This window comes from Phyllostomus hastatus, unplaced genomic scaffold (genome assembly GCF_019186645.2).
Source record: "Phyllostomus hastatus isolate PE091 unplaced genomic scaffold, TTU_PhHast_1.1 phas_contig_17, whole genome shotgun sequence".
Classification (NCBI taxonomy): Eukaryota; Metazoa; Chordata; class Mammalia; order Chiroptera; family Phyllostomidae; genus Phyllostomus; species Phyllostomus hastatus.
This window is the reverse complement of record NW_025333664.1, coordinates 37,388,158-37,412,324: the sequence shown is the minus strand read 5'-3', so window position 1 is coordinate 37,412,324 and position 24,167 is coordinate 37,388,158. Positions and strand designations below refer to the sequence as shown.

At 42.1% G+C, this 24,167-nt stretch overlaps 1 protein-coding gene across 1 annotated transcript in view; it reads right to left on the bottom strand.

Moving 5' to 3' along the window:
• Window positions 1-24,167, bottom strand: part of PCSK2 (proprotein convertase subtilisin/kexin type 2) — a 359,378-nt gene that overhangs the window by 38,086 nt on the left and 297,125 nt on the right. Inside the window, exon 8 of the mRNA XM_045832582.1 lies at window positions 16,106-16,281. Coding sequence (XP_045688538.1) covers window positions 16,106-16,281 — 176 coding nt within the window. The remainder of the gene's footprint in view (window positions 1-16,105; window positions 16,282-24,167) is intronic.

Below are 24,167 nucleotides of genomic sequence, written 5' to 3'. Positions count from 1 at the left end.
TTCCAGCCCAGAATGTTTCTGTTGAGAAATCAGATGACAGTCTAATAGGAACTCCCTTGTAGGTAACTAACTGTTTTTCTCTTGTGGCTTTAAAAATTCTGTCCTTGTCTTTAAGGTTTGTCATTTTAATTATGATGTGTCTTGGTGTAGGCCTCTTTGGGTTCATCTTGTTTGGGACTCTCTGCACTTCCTGGATTTGTGTGTCTTTTTCTTTCACCAAATTAGGGAAGTTTTCAGTCATTATTTCTTTTTTTTAATTTAATTTTAAATTTTTTATTTTAAGTATATTTTATTGATTATGCTGTTACAATTGTCCCAATTTTCCCCCTTTCCTCTCCTCCACCCAGTACCCCTCTTGCTTCTAGCAATATACCCCTTAGATCACATCTATGGGTTGCACATATAAGTTCTTTGCCTTCTCCATTTCCTATACTACTCTTGACACCTCCCTGTCTATTTTGTACCTATCAGTTGTGTTTCTTAATCCTTGCACCTTTTCCCCCATTTTCTCCCTTTGCCCTTCCAGCTGATAAACCTCCAAGTGATCTCCATATATAGGATTGTGTTCCTATCCTCGTTCTTTGCTTACTTTGTTTTTTAGATTTAGTTGTTGATAGTGGTGAATTTGTTGCCCTTTTAATGTTCACTTTTGATCTTCTTTTTCTTAAGTAAGTCACTTTAACATTTCATGTAATAATGGCTTAGTGATGATGAATTCCTTTAGCTTTACTTTGTCCGGGAAGCACTTTATCTGCCCTTCCATTCTAAATGATACTTTTATTAGATAGAATAATCTTGGTTGTAGGTCCTTGCTTTTTTATCACTTTGAATACTTCCTGCCATCCCATTCTTGCCTGCAAAGTTCCTTTTGAGAAATCAGCTGAAAGGAGTCTATGGGAACTGCTTTGTAGGTAACTCACTTGCTGCTTCTCTTGCTGCTTGTTAGATTCTCTCTTTATGTTTAATCCCTGGCATTTTAATTATAATGTATTTTGGTGTGGTCCTTTTTGGGTCCAACTTGAATGGGATTACCTGCTTCCTGGACTTGTATGTCTATTTACTTCACCAAATTAGGGAAATTTTCTTTCATTATTTTTTTCAAATAGATTTCTAATTTCTTGCTCTTTCTCTTTTCCTTCTGGTACCCCTGTGATGCAAGTATTGGACCTCTTGAAGTTGTCTCAGAAGCTACTTATACTACCCTCATTTTTTGGATTCTTTTTTCTTCTTGTTGTTCTGATTGGTTGTTTTTTGCTTCTTTATGTTCCAAATCATCAATCTGATACTTGGCTTCATCCACTTTACTGTTGTTTCCCTATAAATTGTCCTTTATTTCAATTAGTGAAACATTTGTTTCTGACTGGATCTTTTTTGTGCTGTTGAAATCTCCACTAAGTTCCTTGTCATCCTTATAAGCAGCGTTTTGAACTCTGCATCTGATAGATTGCTTATCTTGATTTTATTTAGCTCCTTTTCTGGATTTTTTTTCCTGGAGTTTTGATCTGTTCTTTTATTTGGGCCTTGTTTCCTTGTCTCCTCATTTTGGCAGCCTCCCTGTGTTTATTTCTATGTATTAGGTAGAGCTGCTATAACTCCGTGTCTTGGCAGTGCAGCCTAATGTAGTAGGTGTCCTGAAAGGTCCTGTGGCACAGCCTTCCCAGATATCACCTAAGCTGGATATTTGAGGTGTACCTTTCACATGGGCTGAGTACATTCTCCTCTTGTAGTTGAGCCTTGGTTGCTGTTGGCAGATCAATGGGAGGGATTTACCCAAGACAGTCAGCTGAAAGGACTGACTGTGACCACTTACTACCAACCTCTGCCCTTTGTGGAGGATCAGCTGTGCAGGGACAAGGTGGCAGCACCTTGAAGTGGTCTGTAGCTGTGCCCTGGGTGCTCTGGCCCTGGGGTTTCTTGGGTGGTAGAGGGCAAGGTCAGTCCCCACTTGTGTTTTTCTTGAGGCTACTCTTCCTGAGTTATAAAGCATTCTGAGAAGGCTGCTACTTGTGCTGGGCTTGGAGATTCCCAGGCACAGCCAAGTTGTGAAACTAATCTGGCTGCTGCTAGTGCCTGGCCTGGAGTTCACTGAAGCTGGCTCTGGCTTGCTTCCATTTCATTTAGTTTTTCTTCTCGAGAGTTCTCTTGCTCTTTCATTTGGGGTTTGTTTCTTTGTCTCCCCAATTTTGGTTTCCTGTTTGTATTTGTTTCTATATATTAGGTGGATCTGTAAAGAATCTAGTGCAGACCTTTGTCAGAGGCTGTTTGTGACTGGCCCTGTGCAAACTGTTTGGAGCTACTAGTGATCCACAGTGTGCAGTCTGCTGGGCCTGTTTGTGTGCAGAAAGAACCAGACTGTGCACCAAGGCCAGCTTTTATGAGCACTGAGCCTGGGGGACAGTCAGCTAAAGTCTCAGAGCTCCTGCAGATCCTCCTCTGCCTTCAGGCTTTCTGTTAGGCTTAAACACTGAAATTGCCTCCAAATGTACTCCTCTGCAGCCCGCTTTAAGCTCCACAGGGTAGGCCTTTCCCCCAGGCTGATGCCACTTGGAGGGGAGTGCTCTGTCTGAAAAAGAGGGTTTCTACAATATGGGGAGTGACTCAGCACAGGGATCCTGGCAGCTGTTCCTTCAGTTTTCTCTCCAAAGTCACCAACCCCAGACTCTACTTAGGTGTCTCTAGTCCACACTGCTGCCCCTCTGCTGGAGCCCAGGATAAGTGGCTGCAGATGGAATTTTGTGCATTGGTCCTTTAAGAGGCTCTCTCCATCTCTAGCCATTTCTTCCTGGCAGACAGAAACCACACTGCTTTTCACATCCAGATGATATTTGGGTTCCTTTCCTTGTTCTGGTGCTCCAGGCTGGGCATCCCAGCTTGGTGTTTAGACCTCACACTTCTCAGGGGGAACCCCCTCCCCCAGCTGCTGAAATATCCCTCTGGAACTTCAGCTGCTACCTGTGGGAGCCTAGCCAGCCCTCTTGTGCCTCTGTACTTCCTTCCTACTTTAAGATGATTTTTCCATAATTTTGTTGAAATTCCAGTTTGGTCCTGGGAGGAGGTTAGTGTAGGTACCACCTACTCTGCTGCCATCTTGGATTCTATTCCATTTTTTTTAATTGATGTGTAACTGACATACAATATTATTTTTGAAGATGGCAAGTCCATTTAGATGAAATTAAGTATGTGGTACAAATTTTAAACTCTGTCTTTAAATCAGTCTTTTGTTGTTTAGTGGAATTAGTGCCTCTCTAAAATTTTCACCAAATGAGAATTTTTCATCCAGGCCCTACTGATGGTATTTAAGTACAATATTTTCCAACCAGGACGTTTTGTGCCCAAGGGGGTGTTTGGCACTGATGTAGACAATTTTGGTGCCACAAGTATGTGCACATGTAGGCAGCACTAGTATTTAGTGGGTAGAGGCCAGGAATACTATTAAACTTTTGCAAGGCATAGGACAGTTCCCTATGTCTCCCACAACAAAGTATGACTTGGTCCAAAGTATCAATGGTGCCGAGGCCAAGAAACTACTCTAATCTGTTGGCAAAGGGCAATGAGTTTGAAGTTGCTGGTTTTTAGAGCATAGCCTAAAGAGCCTCTCACAAACAGTATCTTTTAAAAGCTCATGCAGATTTCTTCACTGGCTGGGTGACTCAGTTGGTTGGAGCATTGTCCCATACAACAAAAGTTTGCATTTTCAATTCCCTGTTAGGACATATACTTAGGTTGCAGCTTTGATCCCCAGTCAGGGTGAATACAGGAGACAACCTATCAATGTGTCTCTCTCACATTGATGTTTGTTCTCTGTCTCTATCTTTCTCTTCCTCTCTCTCTAAAATCAATAAGCATATCCTCAGGTGAAGATTAAAAACACTCATGCAGATTTTGCATTGTGCTCATAACATAAAAATAATGTCACACATTGCTTACCATCAATCTAGGTAAAGTTCCAGCATATCACCTGTATCCCAGGAAGTGAAATTCCCACTTTGAGAAGTTTGGGGCTAAAGTTAATCAGTCTCTGTACCCTAACCAGTGTGCAGTAATCCAGGCTAAGGACCACTCTAGAACCTGGTCCAGTGGTGGTATCTGCAGATGCTTGTGAGGCCAACCTTCTGGTATAGCTTGCCTTTTCTTAAACACTCAGCTATAGTAAGTTGTATTTTCTAGTCATCTTGACATCTTAATATAACATCAATAGACTTTCCGTTAAAATATTCCATGACTAGAAAATCACTGGTGAGGTTTTATATATTCCTGCAAGTTTTACAGATAAATGCAAAGTATAACAACAGGTTTAATAATAAAATTGGGGTCATAAAATACATTTGATTTTGTGGCTCTGCTTAAAATGCATTTCTTACTATCATATCATTAACATTTCCTCATGTAATTAAATATTCTTCTGCACCATAACTTTTTAAAAAAGATTTTATTTACTTATTTTTAGAGAGAGAGGAAAAGGGGGAGAAAGAAAGAGAAAGAAACATCAATGTGTGGTTGCTTCTCGAGTGTCCCCTACTAGGGACCTGGCCTGCAACCCAGGCATGTGCTCTGACTGGGAATCGAACCTGTGACCCTTTGGTCCTCAGGCCAGCTCTCAATCCACTGAACCACACCAGCCAGGGCTGCACCATAATTTTTATTAGTCTTTTTAAATTCCATAATTTATTCCTTTTTGGACATATGTGGAAGGCTATTTCTAGGTTATAAAGTGCTGCAGTGCACATAATTTTATATATGTCTTTGTATCTTTGTTTATTTCCTTAGGCATAGTTTCTAAAAGAAAGAATCTTAGATGAAAAGGAATGAATGATTGAAGATTCTTGATGCATATTGCCATATTATTACTCTTTAAAAAGCTTCTTAAAATTTATATTTTTATTAGCAGTGCATAAGAATGCAACATTCATCCCATCTGGTTCAAAATTTGTAGTCATAAAAAATATTTTTGCAAAATTGGTGGGCAAAATGTTACCTCACTGTTTGGAGTTATATTTTTTCCCATTACTAATTTAATTTATCCTTTTGTATCTTTACTGCTTATTTGTGTTTTTGCTTTATGAATAGCAAAGCACCAAGCCCCCAAAGATAATAGCCGTTGCCTATTTTTTTCTTTCATGCTATTCTTTTTGTTGATATGTTAGAGTTCTTCCTATGTTAAAGACCTTAACCAAATTTCTTCCATCTATATTGCATGTATATTGACCTATGTTTTCTTCATTTCTTTTGTATATTGCATTTGAATTTGCAAAAGTTTTCCCATTATATATTCAAATGTATTTTACATACTTATTTTAAATGCCATATAAAACAATATATTTATATACAAATATCACTTTTCTTGACTCACAGTTCATGAAACAATACCATTCAAACTATTCACAAATATCTTTGACATTTGTATTTGTCCTTATTAAATCACTGTTTACTTTTTTGAGTCACCCAGCAGCTATTCTGGGCCATTGTGATAGTCACTGGTGCTGTTTGCCAAGTATTTTTAGTTGTTCACTCTCTGGACCTATGACAATGTTGTATTGTGGTTGGGTGGGGTCTTGTAAGCCATTAAATTTTTTTTAATCCTCACCAGAGGATATGCTATTGATATTTAGAGAGAGGGGAAGAAAGGGAGAGAGAGAGAGGGAGAGAAACATCGATGTGAGAGAGAAACATCAATTGGTTGCCTCTCACACGGTTCCTGACTGAGACTGAACCTGTAACCCAGGTATGTACCCTGACTGGGGATCAAACCCGTGACCTTTTGGTTTATGGGGCGAAGTTCCAACCAACTAAACCACACTGGCTAGGGATTGTATGCCATTTTAATCAATGAATTGTGAGAGGGAATGACTTGTACATAGTAGCATTTCTAGGCTGAACCAGTTACTGGTCAGTGCTGGATGCTGCACAGTTCTCCTTCCCTCTGCACAGTGACTGGTTACCAGCAGAGTCTCCTGCTGACCATGATGGATGTGTAGCTGAATGAGGAAACTTTGTGTTTTGAAACTTCTGAGCTTTTGGGGCAGCTTGTTACCACAGCACAAGTTAGCCTCTCCTGACTGATACAGTTCATCCTATTCATTTCCACTTAGGTTTTATTAGGTAGAACATTAAAAAAAAAAAAAACTCTGTATATTATAGTCCCTGGAGCATTTGTATAAAATTAGAATATTGCTTTTTCCACTTTTCCCTAGATGTATATTCTTACTTGTGACAACTTAAGCATCCACTGAATTGCTTTTTATATTTTTAGTGAGAAATAAAAACCTTTTGATTTGAAAGATGTTAAGCACAACACAAATAGAATGAATAGTATAATGACTCCCAATGTATGCATTACTCAGCTTTAACAATGACCAGACTTGCAGAAGCTTTTAATGGTTTTATGTAATAATATTTATTATTTTTGTTAAATGTTTTCCCTTTGCATTTATGCTTAGAAAGTTTCTCTCTGCCCCAATTTCAGTGATTGCATTATATTTTTGTGCAACTGTTTTATGTTTTATTCTTTATCTACTTCTTTTCTGTATATGGGGTGTTAGAGGTGGTGGCGAAGTCATACAAGGCCTTAAGCAGGGTCAATGGGTGAATTGATCCTCCTGAAAGGACCTGGGCTTACTTTCAGAGAACTGCTGGCCACACCTATAAGGAGAGAGGGTTGGTCCCAATTTATGTTTCTTCAAAAACAAATGTTGAGACAAAGAATTGAAAGCAGGTAGTTAATTTGGGGGGAGAATCTCAAGAAGCATTAGTGAGTGATGGGGCAGGATGAGATGGGAGGAAGAAAAGACAACCAAATGTGAGCTGACAAGCAGATTCCTCCCACAGGCAGTTGGTCTCAGTCCCTCTGGCTACTGCTTGTGAAACTGCTACTAGGACAGCAAGCCTGGTGGTTGCCCTGAGGCATTAACTCCCCATGGAGATATACTGAGGAGCTACTTCCAGGTGCCCTCAGGCAGAAGAGCAGAGAGATAGGATGGCTGGCACTGCTGGAGCCGCACACTGCAGCCGAACTTGGGCATCACAGAGTCTGTCTTGGTGCCCTTGTCGGGTCTGTGGAGTCTACCAGGAATGGAGTGAGGGTCCCAGAATCTCTGGGAAAGCCAAACCAAGGGCCATAGTCATGTGATAACCACCAAACTTGGCTTCCCTTTCTTATCAGAAGTGAAAGGAGCAATTGTAGGGGCAACAAACATTACAGAGCCTGAACTATTTACTCTCCACTGTGGCAGCCTCTGCTCAGTTGCCACCCTTGGTTTGGTTTTAGAGCATAAATCAGGGATCGTGAAGCATTCCTGAGAGCTCCTTGGCAGGAAGCATTCATTGCTTGCCAGAAACCCTGGCACTTGCGGCTACTGTGTCAGACCCACTGCTCTGATTAAATTTCAGTAGGTGGTACGAGGGCCTCTCCTGGCCCTTCCTGATTAATCACTTTCTCCCTAGGCAGCATCCCCCCACCTTTCTGGATGGTGGTTTTTGAGTCAGTCTCTTGCAAGTGACCCCTCTCTAGTACATTCCAGCCTAATGATCTGGGATGTGTGCTTGTGCCCTTTGTAACCCCTCGAGGAATAAACAATCAATGCTCTGTCTTATCTGTGCCTCAGAGGATTTTTTATAGCCTTGTCCTTAAATATTCCCAAGATGTTCCCTTCAGTAGCAACCCTGAGTGTGATTAATAAGAGGTTGGGGTGTAGTCATCTGAGCCAGCCGAAGACATGCCAGGGTTACTCTGGGTGGCTGCATTTCCTCAAGATGTGGAAAGGACTTCAAGAATCAGTTGCTACTTTCAAGGCCCTCTATTATCTGAATTCTTCTTCTCTTTGTCAAAGCAATGTAAGATGCTGTGCCCCATAATGACTGGCCTTTGTTGCTTCATCAGTCTCTGTGCAAGGGCTACATCTTTTTCTGACCACATGGCCTGGCCCTTTAGTACTCAGAGAGCAATGACTGTAAGTCTCAGATTAGGTTTTACTTAAATTGCATTCTGGAGATTGTAGCAGAGATGGCAGTAGGTATTGGCTCATATGCCTTAGACCTCATATATTCTGTGCACTAGGGATTTCCAAATGCCAGTACAGGCATCTCTTTCCAAAACATTGCAGGATCTCTTTGTCTGAGGGCTTTCTCCCAGGAGGATGAAGGCTGCCCTTCACACCTGCCCCTGGGCTGAAAGTACTGGGTCATAAATTAGACAATGACATTTACCCCCACTCCCTTGTCATCAGGTAGGGTAACTTCAATGTGTATTCTACATGGCTTTCCAGCTTCCCAGAGGGATTAAGCTCCAGTTACTCAATAGCTGGCTCAAGAGTATACCATTTATTGGTCCTTTTCTTCCCTGTCATATTTTCCTATTCACTACTGATGGTCCCTTGACTTTCCAAATTAACTACTTCAACTCAATTCTTGTCTCAGGGTCTGCTTCTGGGAGATTCCAAACTAAGATGGAAGTTACTTATTAGTTATGTCATAATTCAGAGATTTCTGACTTGCCCACTTCCCACATATAATATGGACTGCTTTAACTGTGAATTCAACATGTAGACTATGAAGTTAAAGAGGAAAATACAGAAATAAAGGGGAAAACTTTTCCTCTTCCTTCCTCTTGTCGGCTCTTTGCTGCCTCCTCAATTATTTACTGACTGAACTTGGGAGAAGCAAACTAAAACCCCTAAGGAGCCAAGTAGGTAATGCTTTTGTGTGAAGAAGATGTAAGAGAACTGGGAGTGGTGAGGTCTATGGGAGACAGTACACCCCAGATAAAGGTCTCTTATCTTTTCCTCTCCCTTTTTATCATGAATATGTCAGTCAAACAAAACCTATTTGCAGGATGTTAAAGTTCAAAGGCATGCAGAGGAACTGCCTTTGTGTAGAAGGTAATTATCTCCTTTGTTTAGGTGGAGACCAGTTTTCAGAGGTGGATTTTCCTTTCTAGTAGACCAGACAACTGAAATATACTGGAAGGACATGTATAATAGGAATGCATAATACATGATCACTCAGAATTCTACAATGCTGTTCAAAAATGTCACCTTGAAACCAGGAAAGAATCATCCCCACAGCCTAGGGAAAAGTCAAATGAGAAATTGTATATATTTTCTTTTATCATGCTCACTTCACTTTCTAAAATGTTTACATGCTGTCATCTGATGATAAGTCGTAACAATTTTCCTCTTAAGTGTTGGCATGCTTGGAGTGCTTTGCAGAACAATCACACTTGAAAAGGCCTTTTTAGTTGCAGCAGGGGAGGCTGCAGGGGAGGCTACAGATGGAGGGGAGAGAAGTGCCCAGACTTGAAATGCTGTGGAGCAGTTCAGAAGGGCGTGGAAAATGATGGGAGCCCCCGAGAGAAGTGCTGCATTGAACACCGCCTGCACTGTAAATCTCACTGAGGGCACATGTCACCTACTTGCCTGTCTCTCTTTTGGCCTCGGGTGTCAAAAAATACTCAGTAAGCCCTGGCTGGCGTAGCTCAGTGGATTGAGTGCAGGCTTCGAACCAAAGCATTGCAGGTTCGATTCCCAGTCAGGGCACATGCCTGGGTTGCAGGCCACGGCCCCCAGCAACCACATATTGATGTTTCTCTCTCTCCTTCTTTCTTCCCCCTTCCCTCTCTAAAAATAAATAAATAAAATCTTTTAAAAAATAGTGAAAATCCATGTGTGCTGGGGAAAGGGGACATCTGCCAAGTGTTCCCCTGGGTACCTGCTGTTACCTTGTTCTGGGCTTGGATATGTAACCCTTTCTTTCCAGCCACACAGTGAATAATGTAATAAGGAAACAAGCTTCTGTTTTGTGCAAAAGTTTCATCCTAAAAACTCCTAGGGGTCTGGGCATTGAAATGGGGCCATGTCACCACCACCTTCCCCGGGATCCTGTTGGTATACCCTGCTCTGTAAACAGCATTGAACCATTCAAATGTCAGATAGGCTGAATGTCAACAGCCGATTGGCATAACCTTGTAATAAAACCACTTTTTTCCTTTGTTTCTCCATCCTAGTGTCAATGTTTAGCCAACATTGAATCATGGATACTGTTCACTTTCAAGCACTCAGTTTCTTATTTCATAATTGTATTTCTGGAATCCTTTTGTTGAATGCTTGAGAGCTAAATGGCCTAAGCTGTGAGGTCTTTATTTGAATTACTTAGAAAAGTTGTTCCTCCATAATCTTAGGAAACTTGTCATTTTGGGGGAAAAACAAAGCCTTAGTGTTTCAGGTGTTTTTCCTCTTCCCAAAGGGAATTTCCACACTCCTGAAGACAAAGCTGGCCTTTTGTCATGGGAGAATAAGTGAGTATCTTACTGCTTTAACTGAAGGGAAGCCAGCAGTCCTCTAACCAGGAAGGTGCTGACAAATGCTTAGCAACCAGCTCTCTGAAGGGGGTACACAAAATCTCTATTTGCCAATTTCCCTAATTCCAAGTTACCAATGTGATGTCATCAGAAGCCAAAGCCACATGGTACTGCCCCCACTGCAGAAACATTATATTCCCCTAGTATTATATCATGAGAAATTTTGCATGCTTCTCCTTTGAGGAACCCTGTTAGAGAATGGAGGGAGGATACTCTCAAGGTCCCAGATGATGAGAAAAAAGTTGTGCTTAGATCAACTATCATTCATCTTGGCTATCAAAGAGAGAGCTGGGTAACATCAAGAGTAACCTGGAAAAGTATTCATGTTTTCATACTGCTTGAGCCTGGCCAAATCCCTTTTTTTGGCAGTGTATTCAAGACTGCAAGGTGTATTGATTTTCTAGGGCTGTTATAACAAAGTACCATAAAGCCAGGTGGTATAAACAATAGAAACATATTGTCTAGCAGTTCTGGAGGCTAAAGTCCAAGATCAAGGTGTTGGCAGGGTTGGTCCCCTCTGAGGGCTGTGAAGGAATGATCTGTTCATCTCTTTCTCCTAGTTTCTGGTGGTTTGCTGCCAATCTTTTGTGCTCCTTGGCTTATCAAAGCATAAACCCAATCTCTGCTTTCATTTCCTGGCATTCTCCCTGTGTGTGTCTATATCCAAATTACTCTTTTTACACAGATACTGGTCATATTGGATTAGGGGCCCACCTTGTTCTAGTATGGCCTCATCCTAACTAATTATATCTCTAATGACTCTATTTCCAAATACAGTCACATTCTGAGATCCTGGGGGTTAGGACTTCAACATATGAATTTTGGGGGACACAAACCTATGACAGAGAGGGAGGATATGGTCTTATATTTCTGTTCAGACCTCTGAAAGAATTCAACAGCTCAGAAGAAACTCCATCAGAAGGCTGAAAAGCTAGCATGAATATAGATGACTGCCACTTGATGTTATTGAGATAGAAAAGAGAGGGCTGTGCTAGCAACCTTCTAATTGTCCTCTGACCCTTCAAGTTCTAGACGTCTCCAAAAGAACTTCATTTCTTACTTTTGGAACCTAGCAGGGGAAAGGGTCTGTCCCCTAACTGTGACAAATTTGCCCCTAAACAATTGGAGTGGAAGCATATGGCAGTTGGGTAAAAGCTGACAGGTTGTAATAAAGGAGGGTGCTGATGGGCCCCTGTCCAAGCAGAAGTACCATGTGAGCATAAACCTCAAGGACGAGAAAAAATGGATTGAAGAGATGGATATACAAAGTGGGAAATAGGCAAGATGATAGATATACAAAGTTAGTGGGAAACAGGCAAGGTGATGGATACACAAAATCAGTGAGAAACAGGCAAGGAGAGAGTGGCCATGTCCCATGAGTTTGGGGCCCTAGTGGGGATCTCTACATATTCTCTGACTAGTGTCCTGCAACCACCTTGGGTCCAGAACACCTGTCTGGTTCCAGTCTGTATGAGGTCCTTCCTGAATCTATCCCATTGCTCTCATTACTTCTCATGCATCCTTACACCTACCTGGGTCTTGTTCCACCAACTCAGAGACACACTAGAGTGCATGGCTTAGTCATCAACGAATCCAATGTAACACTCTGATGAGGGTATGCAGTACCATTATTACCTCCAGAAAATGAGTCACCTCTACTGCCCTTTTCTATACATTGTGAACTTTTTAAAACAATATATCTTATGGTCTTATTATCCTAGGGTCACATGATAGGTATCCTAGACATCATTTAGAGCAGCACCTTTCAAACATGAATGGGATCTTGTTAAAATGCAGATTCTGATATATCAGGTGGGTGGGTGGGGTGGAGCTGAGATTCTACATTTCTTATAAACTCTGAGGTGGGCTAGTGGCCACACTTTGAGAAGCAATGATGTGGCTATTTTTATAGAAGAAGAAAGTGGGGAATGGAGAAACTACATGACTAGTGTGAAGTCCCACAGCCAATGAGAGACGGTATCATGGTTAGAATTCAGGTCTCCCAGCTCTCAAGCTCAGTTCTTCACTTGTTCATGCTAATCCTTAAAAAAACAATTCCTGTACAGAGGAAGCAGACCTCCTTTCATGCAATGTCAGTCATCTCGTGGAGATGGAGATGTGGACAGGACAGCAGAAAAGCCTGTCACTCTGAGTGATGATCCATTCATGGGCTTCCTCCCAAGTGGAGCTTGTGACAACTCTGATTGGAAGACAAATTGTGGCTGGAAGGACACAAAGGCCTTGATGGGCCTGGCTGTGTTCCAATAAAATGTTATTTGCAAAGAGAGCTGCTGGGCTGGATTTGGCTTGTGAGCTAACGTTGGCTGACCCCAGTTGTGAGGTTGACTTGCTGTTTACTGTTGTTTAGAGCCTAGCCCAATTTTTACCCAAGGAGAACTTTAGTTCCTTGATACTAGTAATGAGTGTAACAATTTAAGGATACAATTGTTACATGTCCAAATTTACTCTAATCAAACTGAGCTCATTTCATCAGTTCTTTTACGAACCTTATAGGGCTTTGCATTCAGAGGCTTAGATTCAATAGGATCTCAAAAATGGATATAGGAACAAAAGCTAAGGAATGATTTTTGAGGTCATGGTTGGTGATGAAAAGGGAGGAAAAGGGGTAGTAGAAAACCTAGCCTGAAAATATCTATGTTGTTAGGTACAAACTTAGTTCTGAGCTTCCTGGAAGCCAAGGAAAAGAGCAAACACGAATGGGTTAATGTCATAGGGTGGATTCTCTAGAAGCAGAGCCAGAGTGCTCTAGACATATTGAGGGAGAGCTCTCAGGAGACACCTGTGTGTGAGGGAGTAAAACAGGGGAGGCAGGGGAAGGAACCCCCAAATGACGTGGTCTTAAGTAAAGGTAAGCATTGATTGGCCTGGTTCACCAGGGGCACTGGAGCATAAATTTCATCCCAGAGTGGTCCTTGCAGAAGACAAGCAGACAAGTCCATCATTGGTCATGGGCTGCCCTGTGGCTGTGGGTGTGGACAGAATCTTCTGGATGAGAAGAATCCCATCAGCTAGGGCTATTCTCCAGGAAAGGGGCAGCTGTGAATCATCATCAGCAAACACAGCATCTAGGGGTGGGCTACCAAAGACTTTCACTACAGTTATAGACTTTTACATGACTTTTAATCTTTTAGCTACAAAATTTCATTTACATATTAATTCTACAAATATTTGTTGAACAGCTGATCTGTCATGTTTTCAAGTCTTAGGCTATTCCTGAGGAGTAGCTAGAGAAGAAAATATGTGTTCTTGACCCCAGGAAATGTACTTGAAAAAGTAGCCTTTACTGTTACAAAAAAGACAAGAGATAACAAGTGTTGTGGAACAGGTGGAAAAAAGGAAACCCTTGTGCATTATTGGTGGGAATGCAAATTGGTACAGCCATTATAGAGATCAGTATGGAGGTTCCTCAAAAAATTAAAACTAGAACTACTTTATCACCCAACAATCTCACTTGTGGGTATACACAAGGTATGGCAAACGTAGGTTTACAGTTGTTTGTATGGAAAACAATACAATAACTAATAAAAAATAATATAAGAATAAACTCTGTGTTTTGAGTATTCACAACTATAAACCTACTTTTGCCCTGCCCTATATAGTCATAGGACATAAAATCAGTGTCTTGAAGAGATATTTATTGCAGCATTATTTACAGTAACCAAGACATGGAAACAGCCAAGTGTCCATTGGTGTGAGAATGGATAAAGAAAATGTGTGTGTGTGTGTGTGTATTAGAATATTAGTTATCCATAAAAAGAAAATCTGCCATTTGTGACAACATGGATGGAATTTGAGGGCAGTAAGTGAAGTAAGTCAGACAGAAAGAAAAGTATGGTATGATCTCACGTATGGAATCTTAAAAGCTCATAGAAACAGACAGTAGAATGGCTGTAGTCAGGGGCTGTGGTGGTGGGGGTGGAGGAATGGGAAGATGTTGGTCAAAGGGTACACATTCCCATTTATACAATAAATACATGAGTTCTGGGTATCTAATGCACGGCATAGTGATTATAGTTAAAAAAATAAAACAATGTTTGGCATGTGGTAACTCTTCAAAGAAATATAAAAAAAGTAATCTTCGGCTGTTTGGTCTAATTTTCTTTAATATTTTTACCTTTTCAGGCTACTGTTAAACATACAGTGTTTTGTCCATGCATGTCTTTAAGTGTCATAAATATACAAGTAATGAGTTTGTGTCTTCTATATACAGACTGTAAATAATTTAAACATATACACAGAATGGATTCATTTTATAATTTATTTATAATAGTGCTAGTTTATGTACCCAGATATGGTTATAGCCATTTTATCTATTTGAAATTTGTCAAAATCCAATGAGCAAAATTTTAATGATTCCTAAAATGGATTTTCCAAAGTCCATATTCTAAACTTCTTACACTTGTTTGTCCCCTCACTTAGGACCTTATTACTTCTTCTCTACACACCACTGTTGTAATCTTTGGGATGTGATTCCCACATGATGGCTGATTAAGACATGAAAACGGAAAGCACAGAGAGGACACTGGTGTCAACCCCATGGCTAGTTCAATCCTTAAAAATAACCAAGAGCAGCAAAATGACTACATATCCACGTAATGTGTGTGATGGCACCAAGTGGGAGTAATTCTGAGTTCAGTACATTGCGGAACATGTGAAAACACAACATTTTGGTAATTCAAGTCACAAGTGTTCCAGGTGAGGCCCAGGACTGGTGGAGCACAACAAGCATCCCCACTGGGTCCATCTGAATTCCTGAAACACTGTGCTTCAGGCCACAAAGTTTTGGGATTGTGGGTTTAACTTCCATAATGACCAGGGCAAGCAGCAGCCCTGTGGAGGCATTTCACAGTTCCAAGCACTTGTATAGTTATGTCATTTACACCTAACAATGATTTCAGGAGGAATGTATCTTTGCCATTTTACAGGCAAGAAAACTGAGGCACACTGAGGCCACATCACTTGCTGATGGACGCTCAGACACTGAATGGCGCACCTGGGACCTGAACCAAGAGAGACTCTGATCCAGCAGCCTGGCCGTCTTGTCTGGGGTGGCCCCTGCCCTGAGATCTCAGAGAGGGACTTCTCTTTGTCTCGCTGTGCAGCCTCTCACCCCAACAGTGACCCGCATCTCCTGGCCATTCCTCTGGGATCTGCCTTGTTCCATCTCCCTGGCTCTGTCCCTGTGCTAATGTGAGGGAGCTGCTGCTATGGAGACCCGCGGCTCAGACTTCCACCTGGGAGTGCCCTGGGTTTACTGCCTCTGCGGCCGCCCCTGTATCTACTTCCATTTTGCGCAGACACCCCACAGTCTGCGGAGGCCTGGGTGGGCGTGGGGGGGGTGAGTGGGGGTTGGTGGTGAGGGGGAGGCGAGGAGTGTGCGTGTAGGGCCTTGTTGTCATTACTCAGGCGCCCCTTCCTGCAGGCACCAGGGCAGTGTAGGACCCTCCTCCAGCACCAGGCCTGCATCACTGTTTGCGTCTAAAGGTGCCCCCTACCTTCCCCAGCCACCTCCGCTTCATCTTTCACAGGCATCCCTTTCAAAAATCTGCATGGCTAAGCCTACTTTGGGGTCCATTTTTCGCAGAAGCTGAGCTAAGGCAAAGGGTGACAGCCACACCGCGGACCCCCACACTGCCATCATCACCTTTTCCTCTTCTGTCATCACCTTTTCTCTACCTCCTGTGCCCCCCACTCCAGTGTTGGACCAGGGTGTGGCTACAGGGACGACTTTACCTTGTTCACACCATCAGCCATCGCCTGCAGCGTGAGCTCTCGGGGCCCATCCACCGTCTTCCCGTTGTCTGTTGGGCCCCAGCTGGCACTGTAGATGTCAATCAGCTGGGGCATGTGGCTGATGGAAGAGGCCTCAATGATGTCCGTCATAAACGGCTGGTCTAGCATCCGGATACCTGTGGACACGGGCGGCAGGTAAATGCAGTGTTGTGGTCCCTAGTTCACAGGAGACAGGGGTTGGGGAGGGCTCACATCCGGGGTGCAGTTGGGTCCACCATCCTGGGTGCCCCAGTTGCCCTGGGGGGCCCTGCGGGATTCTGAGTCCCACTTGGGTGTAGTATGTGGGTTACACCTTCAGAGGATATGGGAAGAGGCACAGATTGGCCCACCCATCCTTTTTGGATCCCACCCTCACCTTTCCTTATGTAACTATTTGAACATGACTATATTCCCCCAGTTAACTTTACTAGAATTTCCAGTGGGGAGAAAAACACTTTTGCTCAAGACATTCCTGGATAAGTTTGTTCTTAAGTGGAAGATCAGCCTTCAAGGACTAGATATTGACTGGAGCCAAGTTTTAGAGGAGAAATAAAGCTACTGTGCACGACAGAGAGGGGGAGGCAATAGGAGATATTTAAGGAGAAATCCCAGAGGGCAGAGAGTGGAGGTGGGGCAGGGATAGTGTGTAAGTGCAGGTTCAGGAAAAGAGGAACTCTCAGTTGTATTGTATCTGAGAAGGGACTTTGGGAAGGACAGAAAGGCTGCATAACTTGCTCTAAAATACACTAATAATGGGTGCATGATACAACACCCTCCTCTTTATTCCCTATGGCATCTTTGCAAAGTTGGTGTTACTCTCTGATGCCTTATGACTTCTTGCTGAGCAGTTGAAAAGGAGCAGAGTCTTGCAGTCCTGGATTGTGAGTATGTGTGGAGAAAACCTGAGCTGGGCAGAAGAGGGACACAGAGAAGGGACCAGCCTGTGGACACCTGTGGTTCACATAATCCCTAAAAAGCCTCTCCAGAGTTAATTCAGCAGCAGCCAATGGGATGGGCTTTCTGTTTCTCCATCACAAACCTCAAAACATTGGTGTCTGGGGCCATATTGTTCTCTGCTCGATACTCTATTTTGTGGCAAGTGGCCTAGAATTTTAGTACACTGACTTGAGTCTTTCTGTTTATAGAAATTTTGAAATGAAGGGTATGGGCTGCACACAGTCAAAGCTTGGATTGCTGACACTCCTTATTTGTCCCCCATGGTCAAAGGACATTATTAACAATCATCACTATCTAACATGGTATGCAAATCAGTTTAAAGAAGGACAACTATGGTTCTTTCAGGACATGTAAAATTGACATAAAATTTTCTTCCCTCTTAATGGCCTGTCTTTTCTCCTTAACATCTCATAGCCCATCCCTTGTGCTTCTATAGCAGCTTCTCCCAGGGCTCACCCTCCTCTTGACTAACCTGTGTTCAGCAGGCATTCCCCCAGAAGCCTTTCTGGGTCCAGCTCTCCAGGTTTTCCGTTAACACCACGCTTCCAGCCTTCTATTACTATTGTTTGTTTGTATGTTTCATTCACCACTAGGTAGCAAGGTCTTTGAGTACAGGGCACATGTCTATTTTGTTTACTTCTGAACAAAAGGCATCAGCATGGTGCTTGGAATTTGTGTTAAGCTTGATCAATATTTATGAATAAATGAACAGTATTTTTACTTTATTTGACTGATTTCCCCCCTAACAGAAATAACAAGTCCAAAAGAACAAATAATAACAGGTTCAGATTTCCATCCTTTGCCATTAACTTATAAATCAAGTCACCATTTTTGCCAACAAATATCTCTGAGTTAACATCCTTTCTCCTGGAGGAAGCTTATTCAAAATAAACAGGGTTTGAACTTTCTGGGAGCTAAGTTTTGTGGTTCATTTGATAAAGGTTAGAAAATCTAAAACTCCACCTTTTGTTTTTGGTCCATCTATATTTTGTTATTTAAAAAATTTGCTCACCAAAGGTGGCCCACATATATTGTAGAATAAACCAGGTAGTGCAGCTTTTTCTTGTAAGAAGTCATGCCCACTTTGTGGACAAGGAAATATCACAGAGAGGTTGGTATTCACCTTCTTGCAAGAAGAAACCCCAGAAGTGCCAAGATGACCAGGACTGAACAGCTACCTTAACTGGAAGGTGAGACAAATTTGATCCTGGCTGAAGTAGGCCTGGACTGCCCCACCACCTGCCAGCCAGTGGCAACACTGGATTTTGTTATATAGTCAGTGCGTGGTGTATCCAGCCGTGTCCTGTGCCCTCTCTCTTTGCAGCTCTTATTCCTCTGTCTCTCTCCCTCTTCATCCCCTCCCTGCCTCCCTTTGTGCTGCACAGAACATCAGAGCTGGTGTGCATTAATCTTCTGACTGTTTCAGCATCAAGAGAGACAAGGGCGCCCACAGTTTGGAAGCAAGGCTCTCATTCATATTCAGGGATCAGGCACCCGACATTCTTTTAATCTCGTTAAGCTCTGGAGGAATGAGGCATACATTAATTGAATGAGACACAGCATTAATTTTTGCAAGCGACTGCACCATTAGCAGCCAAGACACAGGCTCAGGGTGACCCAAGGGTTTTTAGGGAGGGCCTCTCTGTTTCTGGGTACTCTAGGAGCTACAGAGGGACACGCAGAGAGAGGACATAAGAGAAGGCATAAGAGAAGGCATAAGACAGATAGAGGCAAAGAGGGAAGACCAGGGAGCTAGGACTCAGTGTCTTCACATTTGTAAAAATGCTCTACCAGCTGATGTGATTCGAGCTGAGATGTGTACATCAAGCATCTATTCCCCTATGCCCCCAAACCCCCACGCCTGGTGACCAAATTAGTGACAAGTGGTAGCTCTGCATCTACCTCCTGTTTTCTTTTAGGTTCTGAGCCTCATGCCTGTCCGCACAATTTGCACTGCTGCTAGCCTTTAGGGCAACAATTTTCAACCAGTGTGCTGCAAGAATTTTAAAAACATGCAATACCTGATTATTTAGCCAGGGGCATTAACCTCTTTTCCCTTAGATTGACAAATAAAAAAATGACAAAAGCCAACAACAACAACAACAACAACAACAACAACAACAACAAAATAGTCATCTACTGTAAATGCCCTGTCTTGAACTATAAATATGTAGGTCATATAATAGAGTAGGATCTTATTGGTTACATTGCATAATAAGTTTTCATCTGATGGTTAATTCTTGGTACCAGAAATCCTTATATACAAGTATAGGTACCCGATTTTTTAAAAAGTCACTTTGGAGCAAAAAGGGTAGATAATTACTATTATTATTGTTTTTGGTAAATCAATCAAAATTATACCTATTTTTTCCATCAGATCACTAAAGTGTGTGTGTGTATTATACATATATGCATATATATATATATATGCATGCCATGGAATTTTAGTAATTAGTTTATATGTGCCATCAGATGGAAAAGGTTGAAAATTGCTGCTCTAGGGGATCACGGTCCAGAGGTTTTGAGCTAAATCTGTTCTGTCTCTACTCCTGTTACAAAAGAAGAGCTTGTACCTGACACCAGGAAATGCTATATCTGCCCACAAACCTCAGTATCTTTATTTGCTACATTTAGTGCTAACAGGTATTAATCAGTAGGCTAAGGAGCAAATTCATGTTAATTGAGGTTTTAAGGATATGAAAACATTAATTATTGTGCTAATGGGTGATTTTTATTGGTTTATTTTAAAACAGGTAAAAAATGTGTTAACTTAAATATATGGAAGCAGTTCATTTCTGGTTGCGAAATTCCAGGTCATTTTAACAATGGTCAACAGTGTGATTTTCAAACTCTTCAGAATCTTTGGTCAAGGGAGATCTCATCCTGAAGTCCAATATGTAAGGCCCAATCTATACGCTGTGGCTAAAAAGGGATGGGAGGTTAGGCCAATCCCATCTGGCCCAGCTGAATCCTGGGTCTGCGTTGAGAAGCTCTGCAGAAGCCCAGGGATGATGCTGTAGAGCCCACCCACAAGTGCTGTGCCCCGCCCCAGTTACTCTCTGCCACATGGCTTGGTTTTGTCTCTACCAGCAATGATTATTTGATATTATTGTGTGTGCGTATTTGCTCACTGTTAGAGTCTTCTCTTAGACTGTCAGCTGTGTGAGTGCAGGTATCTTGTCTGTAGGCTCACTGCTGTATTCCACCACCTGTACCAGGACTGAGCCCATGGTAGGTAGGTACCCAAGAGTGAGGTCCAGATCCAGTTAGAACTGCTAATGTGAGTGGAATAAAGGAACAGAGGTAAGATGATGCTGGTGGAAAAGAAAATACCTTGGCTTCCCAGATAGAAACTGCATCAGCTTTGGGTCCTTAGAGCCTTATGCTATTAATCTCTCAACTCCAATCATGCACCCATTTTTCCATTCAACAATAAATTCCTACCAGTTAAAATGGGTTTCTTCATTGGCCCTTCCTTCTCTTTATTCTGTCCTTGCTTTTTGCTGTTCAGGAAATAGGGTTTGAGCACCCACTATGTGCAGATCCTGTGCTAATTCTGAGGTGTGAGAGAAAACAGATATGGCCCCTGTCCTCATGGAGACTGTCATCTGCCTGAGGAGAAAGGTATTAATATATGTAATAACACACAATAATAAGGATGTACAGTAACCAAAAGTAGTTACCGTTGGGGTACGAAAATTCAGCAGGCTTTCTCAAGTGTAGATGAGAAAAGTGGTTTGGGAGGTGATGGTAGAGAAAACAATGGGGACCTGAGAGCTGAAGGATGAAAAGGAGGTGACCTGGTATAGTATAGGAGTGAAGTATTCTAGGCAGAGAGAAAAGCATATACAAAGACTCAGTAGTAGAAGGAGTGTGGCTAACACTTTCTAGTTTATAGTTGCTAGGAGGCTTTATTTAAATTATATGTACCCAGAGACTAACCACGTATGAATGGGAACTTAATATTCAATGGAGATGGCACCACAAATCAAAGAGACAGGTTATATTATTAAATAGTGGGAACACTGACTCACTATTTGGAGAAAAATAAAACTGGACTCCCAGTTAGCACAATGTACAAGGTGGAATCTAGTTGAACTAATGACCTCATGTAAAAGTTTGGGAGAAGATATTTGCATTGATTAAAATTGAGCAGGAACTAATATCTAGGGCATACCGTGAATGCTTGTAAATCAGTAAGAGAAAGACAAGATCTCCAATGGGGAAATGAGCAGGACTTATTTTGTAATCTCATCTCTGTTTCCTTTCTATTTCTGGCCTAAGATTCTACAGCACTATAATCTTGGTCTTTTCTTGAGGAGAGGATGAAGAGACACCCAGACACTGGAGGGACATTGCCACCAGTGCCTCCCCAACCTGTAACTGAACACCTTGACAGGGCCGGAGGCTAGCAGGATCTTAGTGGGCCACCAGGTGGCACTCCACACATCGCCAACTCAGGAAAGATTCTCTTGAAGGGTATGCTCATTTAGTATCAAAAACAGCCAACTTTTGGCAAAAAAAAAAAAAAAAATGCCAACCAGAATGAACAAAATGTTCTCCCTAACTATGTAAGGTGGAGGAATTTGAAATTCTGTTTTTGTTGGGATCTTGAGTAACGCTTCAGTGCTTCCTCATGACGAATTCCCTTTAGCTCTTCTGGGGAAGCCTAGAGAACACTGGATGTCCTAACCTAAAGAACACAGGACAGGGTATAGAGCTTCCTGCCCTTGAGCAGTTAGAGGCAGCATGAGTGGTTACGGAGGAGCAAAGCTGGGGTTTAAGGAGTGAAAAGGGGAGAAAGATGGCTGCTTGGCTGAAAGTCTTTGTGTGGCTGGGTGTGCCTCCCCCCAGCTCTGGTCTTGTTTTCTGGAATCTCACAGCATTGCTGTGGGAGTTTCAGAGAGGACGGGTTGCGTCTTTGAGATACCAAGCTGCATTCACCTGCCTGTGGGATGGGGGTTAGTCAGCAGGCGAGGCGGAGGCTGTTGTATTCTGCCTGGATCTGCTGCCCTCATCTGAATCTTTGCCTGGGGCCGTGCTCTCTGCATTAGGAGTTCTCAGTTGAGCTGGCAGGCTGGGTAGGCCAGGGTGTTCATATCTCAGGAGCCTTCCCTCCCAATGAGGGACAGCCTCCTCACCTTGGGAGCAGTAATTTTGAGGGGTACTCCCATAGTCACTCAGGTCCCCAGTTGTCTATGGGAGCAACCAGCTCACCTACACACTGTTGCTTCCTTCCCTTTGCTACCTTTCCCTCTCTCTGGCTTTGTGGGACCATCTTCCAAATAAACTCCTTGCACCTGTAGGTAAGCAAAATTTGCCATCCCAAAATGTGTCTCTCTGGGGTGAGGATTATTTTATTTTTAAGAAACAGAGGACTCAAGAAGAACCTTTGACCTTCCCTCTTATTGCCCAAAGTAATTTAGACAGAGGGCCTGTTCCTGGAAGGGAGTTATCCTCATAGATAATCATAGTGTATGCAAACTAGGTATGGCAGGGCCTAGTGATCAGAGTTGGTCTGTCTCCCACTGTCTTTGAGTGGCCCAGCAAACATCTGTTTACCAAACATTTGCTTTCCCACTTCCTTGTGAATTGCCTTTCTCCCCTTCAAAATCCCAAAATACTACCCCTTTCTCCTTAGCTCAGGATGGCATATGAGCCTCAACTGCCCTATCTGTTCTTGGGCCCCGTATTCTTATGGAACCCCTGTACATATGTACACAGTTAAATTTGATTATTTTCTCTTGTTAATCTGTGTCATGTCAATTTTATTCTTAGACTAGCCAGATGAACCTAGAAGAATAGGGGAACATTTCTTCCTCCCGTATATACCTCAGTTTTTGTCTCTGGCTTCACTTTAGGAAATTCAAATGAAGAGAATAGGATAACTATGTACTTTGATAAGCATCTCAGATGTTTTCAGAGTTCAGATAATAGAGAAAAAATAGAAGAGGCAGATGAGGAAGGGAACTACAGTAAACTTCCAAAACACCTTGATCTGCTCTAACTCTTAATTTTTGCAGGCAGTAGTTTTAAGAATCCCTTGTTCAAAAAACCAGTTACTTTGGGTGTGTAGAGCCTTCAAAACTAATTTGAAGACAGTCACCGTGAATGAGAAATTCAGGTTTGACTTTTTCAGTTGCCTCCAGTTCTGTCTTGTGAATAGAGAACATACCTTTCCTGAGCTACCACCCGGGGTACAAGCCTAGCTTATAAAATATTAATTGGGTGATATTCTTTCCCGATCTCATAAAGGCTTCTGACATTTTAATGCTAGCATTTTGGATGTGCACAAAGTAAAGAGAACTGAAACCTGAGGGACAAAGCCTCCTCTATTTATATTTCAAACCTTCCGGATGTATTCTTTTGTGAAATTCAGCACCTAGCTCAGGCAAGCTTCTTAGCAAACATTGTTGAAAGAGGTTAATGGTGTGTTTGTATAAGTTGCTTTTGCTTTATTTAGGTCCCTAGAAATGCAAATGTCAGCACAAAGTATGTTTATGGTTCCATTAAATCACCAGGAAAAATATCAAGGCAGTTGTAAAAAAGGAGAAATAAGGTTGGGTGAGTCAGCCTAAGTAAATTAAGAACCAATTTGATGCTAAACTCAGAATGAGCCAGGAGTCACTCTATTCTCCAGCATCTTGTTGAAAAATTGTGAACCTTGCCCTTTCATCCTCTTTCTCTCCTCTTTTTTGGGATGGGCACAGGTTTGGGCTTCTAAATTTCTAGTGTCTTGCCACTCTTATTTTCAAAGCCTTCTGTAAAGATGAAATTGTTAAATATCTCTCTTGTGGAACTTAGTAAAAAGGTTCTAGGTAGAATATATTTCCTTAAAGACGAGATACATTGTACAAAACACAATGAACTGGAAACCATTTTGAAGATTCTGAGCACATTTATAACAACTTACACATCTCATTGTCTACAGTCTTTGAGTCTTACTGAAATGTTTTGATATTGCCATGAAAGAGTACAGAAAAAACAATTCCATTTATATAAAATTTAAAAACTGGCAATAAATGAAGTCTGCTGTTAGAAATCAAGATTGTGGTTATTCTTGTGT